The 12,760-nt window shown below is 33.7% G+C and overlaps 1 protein-coding gene across 1 annotated transcript; it reads left to right on the top strand.

Moving 5' to 3' along the window:
• Window positions 1–6,427: 6,427 nt before the first annotated feature.
• LOC104763503 (FBD-associated F-box protein At5g56370-like) lies at window positions 6,428–8,825 on the top strand. The gene is made up of 4 exons (XM_087500111.1): window positions 6,428–6,965; window positions 7,162–8,033; window positions 8,112–8,243; window positions 8,327–8,825. The coding sequence occupies exons 2-4, from the start codon at window positions 7,542–7,544 to the stop codon at window positions 8,633–8,635; spliced, it is 933 nt and encodes a 310-aa protein (XP_087356237.1). The 5' UTR covers window positions 6,428–6,965; window positions 7,162–7,541; the 3' UTR covers window positions 8,636–8,825.
• Window positions 8,826–12,760: the final 3,935 nt, after the last annotated feature.

Below are 12,760 nucleotides of genomic sequence, written 5' to 3'. Positions count from 1 at the left end.
ACATAAAAAAAATTGACCGATGTATATGATATCGAGAAAAAATATATATATCATTAAATATATATGTAACATCCAATACAAATACAACGTCAAATGACAAATTTTTCATAAGTACACAAATCAAATTCTACGCAGACCTAAAGCTCGAACATGAGCGAGATAAACATCTCTTGGGATGGGTTTGGTAAATGGATCAGCTACCATCCTATGCGTAGATATGTACTTAATGACCACCTCCTTATTTGCCACAATGTCTCTCACGAAATTATTTTTGATTGCAATGTGCTTTGTCCTTCCATGATACTTATGATCTTTCAAGAAAGCAATACACGCTTGACTATCACAATGAATAGTCACAGGGCACGAAGCCTCTGGAGTGATCTGTAAGCTTTCTAAGAATCTTCTTAGCCATACAGCTTCTTGGACTGATGCTGAACATGCAATGAACTCAGCTTCCATTGTGGATAGAGCTGTACAAGATTGTTTCTTGCTACTCCAAGTGACAGCACCATTATTAAGCAAGAAAACATATCCTGAAGTCGATTTGCGTCCATCCATGTCGCCACCATGGTCGGCGCCTGTATAACCCATTAAACGCAAATCACTTCCTTGATAACACAAAGAATAGTCCATTGTTCCTTTCAAGTATCTAAGAATTCTCTTCACTGCCATCCAGTGTTTCCTCCCGGGGTTTGACTGGTAACGACTTACTAAGCCAACAGCATAACAAATATCCGGCCGGGTGCACATCATAGCATACATCAAGCTGCCCACATCACTAGAGTATGGGACTTTTTCCATCTCTCGTTTCTCTTCAAGGGTCTTAGGGCACATATCAAGGTTTAGGCTTTCACCTTTCGCAATTGGAGTGTCAATGGGGTTACTGTCAAGCATCTTAAACCTTTCAAGGATTGTACGAATATATGACTCTTGTGAAAGAGCTAATAAATTCCTTGATCGGTCTCGGTATATCTTAACACCGAGAACATAATCAGCTTCTCCCATATCCTTCATCTCGAAATGAGATGATAACCATTTCTTAATAGTCATGAGAAACTCCATATCATTTCCAGCCAACAATATGTCATCGACATATAGAGATAGAATTACAAAGGATTGTCCAGTGCTCTTGACGTAGACACAATGGTCTTCACTAATCATCGTAAAATCATAAGAGGTAACAGCTCGATGAAAGCGAAAATACCATTGCCTAGAAGATTGTTTTAGGCCATATATTGAACGTTTGAGCTTGCAAACTTTGCGCTCTTGGCCTTCTACAACAAAACCAACTGGTTGTTCCATGTAGATTTCTTCTTCTAGTTCCCCGTTAAGAAACGCAGTCTTAACGTCCATTTGATGTAATTCTAAATCTAATCCGGCGACTAAGGCTAGAATAAGGCGAATTGAGGCAAACCTCACCACTGTGAAAACGTTTCCTCATAATCTATACCTTCTTGTTGGGTATATCCTTTCGCCACCAAGCGAGCCTTATACCTATCTATGGATCCATCCGCCTTTCGTTTGATCTTAAAAATCCACTTGTTTCCGATCGCTCGACGTTCTGGCGGAAGATCAACCAAGTCCCATACTTGGTTTACCTTCATAGATTCTAGTTCTTCTCCAATTGCAACATTCCATTCATCTGATTTTGGGCAAGAGAGAGCCTCATAATCAGTTCGAGGCTCTAAGTCATCATGCAGAGCAACCATGAAAGCTTCCCCTTCGATCTCAAAACGACGTCGGGGAATGTTTCCACGTCTACTTCTACGCACCTCTGACTCTTGTGATTCCATCCTATGAGAATCACTAACCAATGTATCTCTTCCACTAAGTTGAGATAGTTCTCGTGAACTTTCACCAACTTCCACAGATTGGTTAGTAGAAGTAACATTAGTCGGGTCATCCATCTCTTGAAGATGAAACGCCTTATCAATCTCTCCCCTTCGAGGAAAGTCATTTTCCAAGAATGTAACATCTCGTGATTCGATTTCTGTAATACCTCCATCTGAGTGTTCGCCGATAAGCACATAACCCTTAGAGTGCTCAGAATATCTTATAAAGATACACTTCTTTCCTCTAGGACCCAATTATTCCATGAGGATGAGAAGTATCGCGAACAAATGCTGCAGACCCCCAAGGTCGTAGATGCATTAGGTTAGGTTTTCTCCGTTTCCATAACTCATAAGGAGTAGAAGTAACAGATTTAGAGGGCACACGGTTAAGTACATAGGCAGCAGTCATTAATGCATCACCCCAATATGAAATTGGAAGGTTAGCTTGTGCCATCATAGACCTAACCATTTCAAGAAGCGTTCGATTTCTTCTTTCCGCTACACCATTTTGTTGCGGTGTATATGGGGTAGTCAATTGCCTGACAATACCTTTTTCATCACACAATTCTTTGAATTGTTCAGATAAGTATTCACGACCTCGATCTGTTCTCAAACACTTGATCATCCTCTCCAATTGATTTTCGACCAAAGTGATGTAACGTCTAAAACACTCTAGTGCTTCTGATTTATGAGAAATCAGGAACACATGCCCGAATCGAGTGAAATCATCTATAAAGGTGATAAAATATAAAGCCCCATGCCTTGACATTCATCGGACTACAAATGTCGGAATGAATTAAATGCAATGGATATTCAGCTCTAGTTGCTTTTCCAAATGGTTTCCTTTTTGCTTTTCCGGCTAAACATGGTTCACATGTGTCAAGATCTATTCGGGCGAGAGAGCCGAGAAGGCCTTCTCTAGCCAATCTATTCATTCGATCAACACCAATATGACCAAGTCTAGAATGCCACACATTTATTTCAACATTTGTAGAACTTGTGACATATGAAAAACTTTGATCAACATTACTAGTAGTAATATTCGTAGTACAATCAAGTACAATAAAACCATCACAAGCATAACCATAATCGTAGTACACAGACCCTAGAGTAATTTTTAAACACATGTCATGGAAATTCAAACCAAATCCTAACTTAAGTAAAGCTAAAACAGAGACAAGGTCCCGACGGATTTCAGGAGCATACAAGACATCATGTAAGATAAGTGTTCTTCCGCCACTCATGTGTAGCTGACAAGTGCCAATACCCAGTACCGCAACCTTGGAGTTATTTCCTACATACAACCATCTTGAACCTTTAGGTATCCGCCGGTACTCGACATACGCATCTCGATTCCTAGTTACGTGGTCTGTTGCTCCTGAGTCTACAATCCACAAAGGATGAGATTCGGTAAGCATAACACAACTAGAAACAAAAGCATATTTGCAAGTAGAATTTAAGGATAATACCTTCTTTGCCTCAGTGCATTCACGAGCAAAGTGACCCATGGAGCTACAGTTGTAGCATTTTATTTTGGTCATATCGTTTTTCCCTCCACGCTTGCCACGCTTGGCAAATTTTTTCTTCTTCTTAAGTTCAGGTTGATAGGGAGCCTTGTTTCCTTTGTTACCTCTCTTGCGCTTCAAGCTTGAGCTTGAACTTGCAACATTGGCCTCATTGAAGGGTTTAGCAGCCTCTAAACGCTCATCCTCTAACTCAAGATGACGTGATATATCCTCAAAGGATTTCACATTAACATTATGCGTCATTTGAACCTTCATATGGTCCCAACTTTCAGGCAACGAGCGGAGAACTGCTTGGATTTGCTGTTCATCAGATATAATTTGACCAGCACCTTTAAGCTCTCTAATCATGGTTGCCATGACTCTAAGATGCTGCCTCATCGATTGATTTGGGCGCTTCTTGTAGTCATTAAACCTCTGATTAAGTCTCCTAAGTTTGGTGGCTGAAGTGGCACCAAACTTTTCTTTCAACGCCTCCCACATGCCTTTAGCAGTGTCATACTCTTCAAACTCACACATAAGATCATCTTGCATGCAACTCAGCAACGTAATGCGAGCGATGCTATTCTTTCTTTTCCAGACAACATATGCCTCTTGATCCCTTCTATGTTGAGCGGTAGTATCCTGCTCAGGCTCTTCCATGAGATGGAAAAGAGTCTCTTTCACCTCTTGCTCTTCAAGGACATACTGGACTTTGCGATACCAAATATCGTAGTTGTCACCATCCAGTTTGTCTCCTCTATTGAGCTCCGCAATAATTTTCTTACAAGCCATGCCTGTTGGAATATTCAAAGACATTAATTCGTTTGCATATTTATTCACACATAACATACATTTTGCCATAAACATAAATCAATCTAGTGTAACTCAATTTATAATACAAGATCGAGAGTTCACTATGTTCCCAATCATCACCCGCATTACAATCTTGTCACAACAAATTAACTTATATCATGCAAAATTTTAAGTTCTAAACTAAACTAGAACTCCCACTTAATTAAAGTATTTTCTAACATGAATTAATAAATAAAACATGCTTCATTAAAAAAAATTTTGACTAAAAAATAATTTCAGATTCTTAATTTCCTTATCACGACAAAACTAGAGATATTTAATTTTTTTAAAAAATTTGGACATACCAAACTCATTTTATTGAATAAACAATATATGTTTTAAACAAATCAGAATCTGCCACATGGCGATTACTGTTCATCGTCTTCCTCATACATATATTAAACGCCCATTTACACGAAAAAATTTCGGCCCCTATAACTCTCTGTATACTGAACGAAATCAGGCGTGCGATATACCATTAGAAAGAGAATTTCAATATCTACGCACGGCCACCGAAATCATGCGATTACGGATTTTGTACAGAGAGTTATGGGCGAATTAAAATCGGCGGTTTATTCACATATTGTCTCAAATTTATGCATTCAAATTCGGTTCTCAAAGCGATATGATAACTAAGAATGAAAAACATGCCAGAACCGTAGCCAAATGCTCTGCTACCAATGTTAGACTACTATGCGGAAGCGTGAAACCGGAAACGTACCTTCACCGGTTTAGTGACGAATATGGCATGAATCGTCTGAGAACTGATGCAGAGATCGGGGTTGAAATCACAGATGGAAATCAACCACAAGCCACCGTTCAAGTGCTCTTTCCGTTGATCTCTCGAAGCTTTCTCTCTCTAGAATGTTTTACTCTCTCTCTTTCAATGTCAATGGACACAAGTGTTGTCCAAGTTTTTATTCATGTCTCTGCGTAATCCTCCTTTTATATACAAGGCAAGAGACTTCACGAACAGCCACAAATGAGTTTCGCATCTTTTAGAAAACAACTTCTCTATTACACCGGTTCAATTAAACCGGTTCGGTATGCTCCAAATCATGGGCGCAAACCGACCACAAACCAACAGTTCATGAAAACTTGATGCTCGGACTTGAAACATTGGAGTGGAGAAACTACAGAGGATGGTCTCCAGAGAGAAAATTCGTGACGTTTCTATTGGAACATTCAAGGGGTTTAAAGAGAGCGAGTTTCACTCCGGTAGCCACCACTTTGAAGAAGAAATCTCGGATGCTCAAAGAGTTGGGAGTTTTGTTTAGAGATTCAACATGTCAGTTTTTCTTTGGCTGAAAAAGTCTGAAACCCGTCTGGGATGATTCATCTTAACTAGTTTTGTTGCATGAACTCTTTCTTAAAAACCATTTGCTCTGTTTCTCTTCTTTAAAAACCATTTCCTCTGAGATGATTCTTCTTAACTAGTTTTGTTGCAACTCTTTTTTAAAACCATTTTCTCTGTTTCCATTCTTAAAACCATTTGCTCTGTTTCTCTTCTTTTAAAACCACTTGCTCTGTTTCCATTCCTAAAACCATTTGCTCTGTTTTTTTTATTTTTCCTTAATAAAAAATGGAGATTAACAGCAACAGGTAAAGCACCAAACTTTGATTTAGATTCAACCTCTCTTTAGTGGAATTGTTTCGATTGTTGATTTAGAATGCACCAAACTTTTAATTTCATATGCCATTTGTCTTCTTCTTGCTTATATAGATTGAAAGCTAAAGTATCGCCGTTTTGTCTCTGATTTGGGATTTGATTCTCTCTGTGTTGACAGCAAAAGCTTTAGAGAACCAAAGCTTTTATATTTCATATGAAAATCATTCGGCACAAATTACTTAATATTCATAATTTTAAATTCACATAATAAAAATATTAAATAAATATGATTTCCTATTTTCAATATCTTTAAAAAACTTTTATTTAGTTTTAAAATATATTTAATTGCACATTGCAAATATTTAAAATGAAAAATTTATCTAAACATATATTCTTTTAGCAAGAAACAAAAAAACAAAAAAAAATGAAAGAACAGAGTGTTGAACATCTCACCATAGATGAGCATGAGGCACCTCAATACCAAATTGGCTATGAGAATAAACTGAACAGATCATTTTTAATAAGTAGCATGGGGCACATGTCCCACCTCATCATCACGTGGATCCGCCCTTGTTATGAAACTATTAGGACCATATATTTACATAAGAATTTTAATAATTTTTTTGTTTATCTTACTGAATTGCGATAATTTAGACATGCCTTACACTCCTTCATCTCAGTCTTGTTCAAACTATAAAAATAATATAATTAATATTTAAATATAACACGAAAGAGTTCTATCTCACATTCTCACTATCAATTTTGAGGGAAAAAATGGAAAATTCCTTTAAAAAAAGGCGAACCCTAGATAATCCAAGCTCTCCTATAAATAGAAAAAGCGCATTTACAAAGAAGCAGATCCGCAGTCAATCAGTTCAGAAATTTAGCTACCTCGACATTACCAAGAAGGAGATCCGCAGTCAACCAGTTCAGAAATTTAGCTATCCCGGCATTACCAAAGGAGATCCGCAGTCAAGCAGCTCGGAAACTTAACTACCTCGCCTTTTCAGTTCCGGTCTCAAATCGGCATTGTTATGAGAGTTATTTTGTAACTGCGGTTGCAATTAATACAAAAAAAAAATCTTCATTTTTCATTAGAAGTTTAAATTTTGTTTTGGATATCTAGCATCAATTGATGGTTACCAAATAAATGATGGCATAGTACTGGTTAGTGTTCCAAGTTAGCCCTTTTTTACTCTCTTCTCAATGATGATTTTTTTTTGGTACTTTCAATCTCTGTTTAATGGGTTTTGTTTGGATTTGATTACAGTACTTTGTTTTATATAAACTGTTGTTACTTATGATAATACATACTTGGAAAAGAAAAGAAAGATATCCTGATCTTCTCATTTTTTTTGTTTAGGGTTGCCAGAAAGATCTCTGGGTTAATTAAAAAACTAGGAAAGCCCTATAGACAGGATCAGTTTGTTGCCCGATGAGTGTCTGTTGCAGATACTTTCATCGCTTACCACAAGAGATGTCTTGAAGACAAGTTTAATGTCGAAGCGATGGCGGAATCTTTGAAAGTTGGTGCCTAAACTCCAGTACATCGATACCTACAAGGATGCTGAACCGTGGAAGTTATTTCTATTTGTGGACAGGTCTTTGCAATTAAACACGGCTCCAGTCTTAGAGAGTTTGCATTTCAAGTTTGTTCGGAAATGCAGGGACGCAGATATTGGGTTTTGGTTTAGGATTGCAGTGGAACGAGGTTTGCATGAGCTAAATTTTGATTATAGTCTTATGATTGATGAGCCTATCAGAAGATTGCCTCAGAGCTTGTTCACATGTGGAACACTTGTGGTATTGAAGTTAAAACATGTATCTCTTGTGGATGTTCGATTCCCGGTATGTTTTCAGCTGCTCAAAACGCTGCATCTGGAATATGTGATTTTTCTAGACGATGAATCTCCTAAGAAGCTTTTATCAAGTTGTCCTGTTCTTGAAGTTTTGGTCTTGGATCGAGAGGACGACGACGTTGACAATGTGGGGAGTTTCTCTGTTATGGTGCCTTCGTTACAAAGATTTGTCTATTATGGAGGATCTGGTTCTGAGCTTGAGTTGAGTTCGACTGCTTTGAAGTACTTAAAGCTGTTAGATCGTGGTTTCGAGTGTATGATTAAGTATTTGCCTGAGATTGTGGAAGCACACATCGAGGTTACATATTGCAACGCTGATGATATCCTCAGATCTATAACATCAGTCAAACGCCTCTTTTTATGTTTACCCATAGAGGTAAGATATAGTAGAATCTGTTGTGATTAGATCAAACTTTTTGTCTTTACACGCTCATTTGTTTTATGTACACTGCAGCCTGAGTTCCGTACTGGTTGTATCTTCCACCAGCTTGAACACGTGGAGTTTTGCACTTGTGAAAGTTTGTGGGATTTACTTATGTCTATGCTCCAACAATCCCCGAAACTTCGATCTCTCAAGCTTAACGAGGTAAATATAACCTTTTCAAACTATGAAAAACTTTGCGGGTTATATTGACTAAAATGTTCCTTTACGGTCTAATATGCACTCAGATCCATGGATACATTGTTTCTCGAGATCCTATGTTTGATTGGGATGAACCAAGCACTGTTCCTGAAACGCTGACGTCTGTTCTTGAAACTTTTGAGTGGAGAAACTACAGGGGATGGAAGATAGAGAGAGAGCTCGCAACTTTTATCTTGAAACATTCAAAACGTCTAAAGATTGCAACTTTTTCGCCAGCAGATTACACACACGTGAGACCGGAGCTCCGCACCACAGTTGGGATGAAATATCGTATGCTCACGGAATTGACGCGTTTGCCAAGGGGTTCAACAGAGTGTGAGCTTGTCTTTGGTTAAGTTAAGCATTTGTCTTTGGTTAACTTAAGCTTTTGTCTTTGTTTTTTTTTTTTGTTTTTTTTTTGACAAACAAGCTTTTGTCTTTAGTTAACTGAAGTTTTTTCTTTGTTTAAGTTAAGCTTTTGTAGTTGTAAAAGTTTAGACAAACAGTAATTTAATAATGTGGATTTTATGAAAAGATAATTCTACATTTTATTGAAGAATTATTCATGTTAAAACAAAATCAGTGAATAAATTCCTAAATAAGAAGTAAAACTGAAGATAGCTTTTTCTGAAAAAAAATATAAAAGATAATTATTGCAATATATCTACAACTAGAAGTCATCCCGTGCTACGCACGGTTTTAATTATATTGTTGTTCAATTTTAGTAATTTAGAGATTATTAGTTTTTATTTGTTTACTCAGTAATGGTTATTTTTGTGATTTTAAAAATATTGTATACTGATCATATTATTTTTTTTTGGGTTCATTTGTTTGATGTTACTTTAGTTTTCATTTTATATATAGTACATATTAGAGTATTTCAACACATGGAGAAACTTTTGATTACATAGTAGAGTATTTATGGTTTTTTCTCTTTAGATTTTTGATACATATTAGAGCATGTGCATTGGGGAGAAACCCATTGAGTTTCTCATCATATAATATTTTTTGAACATTTTCATTTTTTGCCCTCTTTTACACAAATTACAATATGTTAAATTAATTTTAAGAATTTTTTTAAGGTCTGGTTTCTCTATTTTACATTTAGGATATAGTTTTGATGGGATAAAATTTAGTTTTTGGAGTTTAATATTTAGAATTTAGTCATTTTATACATAGAAAAATGGTATTTTTGAAAATGAACAACATGAAAGGGTATTATTGAAAAGGGACATAGAAAAATGGGTGTTTTTGAAAATGCGCTATTCGATACTAAGATTCCTAAAAATATATGATATACCAATATACAATTAGCATATACTACTCACTATAGAAATCAAATTAATCAGATATAGTATAGAAATTTGCAACTCATATCATATCATGAGATAAAAATACATCACAAGCTTAACAACATGGTTTGTTAAGCATATGATAGTAACATACAATATTCATTTTTTATAATAGTTAAAAATACGTTTTTTTCTTAAAGATGAAGACTAATAAGAAACTAAATTTACAATGGAAAGACTCATATGGATCGTCCAATAAAAAGAAGTTGCTTTACCACTTGATTGCCCAAAAGGAAAAAAAAAATAGAGATTCTAAAATATAAGAAAGGAATAAAACCTAACATGTTCAACTTATTAAATCATGATAGTTTATTTTTTTTCATGATGTAGTAATATCATGATAGTTTATTAAATCATGATAGTTTATTTTTTTCATGATGTACCAACAAACACAACAACCTGAAGTAAAAATAAAACATGGTTCAAGGCCCGACCCATAGGCCAAACAACTGAAACCAAAGATTAGGGCATCAATTTTTCTGGGACATATTTTAGACAACAAAATTTAGGTCTTTTATGTAGCCAAAAAAAAAAAATCGTAAGTTCAGTTATTATTAGATTTTTTATATAAATTCAAAAAAAATTAGAAGTTGAAGTTTTATATAAGAAATCAGTATATTATTCATGTAGAAGTATCCAATTTACGGATGAAATTTTATTAGGTTTATGTAAAAACCTATTTCATCTTTTGAATTGTTGGTGAATGAGCATTAGATTAATTTTAATTAAACTTGTTGTTACTGAGATTTAAAGTAAAATTCAATTTAGGAAAACAAATATGTAAGTCTAATTTAAAACATTCCATATTCGAAAAGTTCTAAAACAATAATGAGTTATTAGGCAATATGATATTTATTTTCGTATAAATATTTAAATGAACATGAAAACATTGAAAAGACAAAGAAAATTTTGAGCAAGCAAAGCGAACTACAATATGGAAATAATTTTTTCTCTTAATATTTTTATAATTTTATTTTTAAAGGGTATTTTAAAAAAAACATTGTCGTATGACATCCAAAATTGTCGGACCGACCCATGGAGAGAGTAGGGAAGACAGACATAAACACTCTAATGAGTAAATACATTTGTCAAAGATTTTCACATACAGTAAAACCTCTATAAATTAATAATGTTGAGACTAAGACATTTTATTAATTTATAGTGATATTAATTTATTTATAAATTAATAATTATTATTTTATAGTGTAAATTAATAATTATTAATTTATAGATATATTTTTAATTGTTTATTTTTTTAAAAATTATGAAGTGGAACAACTATAGCAAAATAAGATTAGACTTTCGGATGTTATAAATTTTATGGTTTAGGAATTGAACTTGTAATATTTAGAAAGCACTATTTACAATAAATTACAAATATTATAGACAAATTGACTTATACACATGAGACACATAAATTCAAATCTATGAATAATAATATCAATTCTCCTATTTTAATAATCTGTCAAATTATCAAATTGTAACTGATGCATATCTAAAAATTAAAACTTTAAATTTAATTATTTGTATGACATGTTATAAAATATTTTAGAGATATCATTATAGGTTGAAAATACAACATTACAATTGTTCTATAGAATTGAGCTTTAGGAGAAACATACAATATTATATCAGTATATATATATATTTACATAATTATTAATTTATGATATTATTGGGACCATATTTTATAAGGAGATTTCGAAAAAATTATTATCTTATTATCTTATCGAATATTGTTAATTTTTACACTGGCCCGACTTGGGACCAGCAAAATTTATTAATTTATAGTGTTTATTAATTTATAGAGTATTAATTTATAGAGGTTTTACTGTAATTGTTTTCTTCGTAGTATTAATGCGAATAACAAACATGATAACATGCAAAAAAAATTAAAAAATATATTCAAAAATACCTATTGAAATTTGGAAAGACATATAAGAATAATATAATTCTTCATAGGAATCTAATGACTGAAACTAAATAATAATGACTGAAAATTTGTGTTAAAAGGAGAGTAATTAGGGATTTAATTCTAATTTTATGGAAAACGAAATGAATTCTACTTTTATGGAAAAATAATTGGTAAGATCTAACGAGGAATAAATGAGTAAGCAATTATCAAATTACATACAGAAAACATCCCACCATTAGATTACATAAGACGAAAAATACTTAGGTTCACCCCTAGAGGTGAACCTCTCCATTCACCTCCTTCTTTTCAACCGATCAAAATTTTCTATACATTGTCTCATTTTAAAAATAAATTAAAATAAAATTAAAAAGCAAAACTAATTAAGGAAACAAATTCTGTATAGTTTTAATTTAGGAAATTTAAATATTGGCTTGGTTTAGATTTTACAACTAGAACAAAATTATGTGCCGGTTTGGGTTTACAAATAAATTGTTTAGGGTTTAGATTTTACAATCAAAACGAAATTATGTCGGTTTGGGTTTACAAATATTTTTTTTAGGGTTTAGATTATATAATTAAAACGAAACTATATGTCGGTTTGGGTTTACAAATGAGGTGGTTAGAGTTTAGATTTTATAATTAGAACGAAATTATATGTAGGTTTGGGTTTACAAATGAGATGGTTAGAGTTTAGATTTTACAATTAGAATGAAATTATATGTAGGTTTGGATTTACAAATGAGATGGTTAGGGTTTAGATTTTACAATTAGAACGAAATTATATGTCGGTTTGGGTTTACAAATGAGATGGTTAGGGTTTAGATTTTACAATTAGAATGAAATTATATGTCGGTTTGGGTTTACAAAAAAGTGGTTTAAATTTTTAATTTTACAATAATGTATACAGATTTTATTTCCTTATTTTACAAGGAGGTGAAAGGAGAGGTTCACCTCTAGGGGTGAACCTCAGTATTGTTCATATAAGACTAAAGGCCAGAAACTAAGTAGGAATGGAAACCCAAAATATAAATTTGAGCCAAAAATTTATGAATTGATAAGAGAATTTTGAGAACATATGAACATCCCAAAATCTAACATAATCTAGAATCTTTTCTTGTCCATAAATCATTTATAAAATTGAAAACCAGAAATCAAATTTTTACATAATTTAGTATATGTTCTTGCCTCTAATCATATATAAGATTGAAATTCAT

The sequence above is a fragment of the Camelina sativa genome, chromosome 18 (genome assembly GCF_030686135.1).
Source record: "Camelina sativa cultivar CO46 ecotype springtype chromosome 18, ASM3068613v1".
Taxonomy (NCBI): domain Eukaryota; kingdom Viridiplantae; phylum Streptophyta; class Magnoliopsida; order Brassicales; family Brassicaceae; genus Camelina; species Camelina sativa.
The sequence above is the reverse complement of the archived record's forward strand: the minus strand, read 5'-3'. Positions and strand labels throughout refer to the sequence as shown.

Excerpts from the sequence above, each read along its gene's own strand:
- LOC104763503 (XM_087500111.1), top strand. The coding sequence starts at position 7,542 with ATGATTGATGAGCCTATCAGAAGATTGCCTCAGAGCTTGTTCACATGT. Across the intron at positions 8,034-8,111 it reads TTTTATGTTTACCCATAGAG|CCTGAGTTCCGTACTGGTTG; the intron begins GTAAGATATAGT and ends TGTACACTGCAG. Across the intron at positions 8,244-8,326 it reads GATCTCTCAAGCTTAACGAG|ATCCATGGATACATTGTTTC; the intron begins GTAAATATAACC and ends ATATGCACTCAG.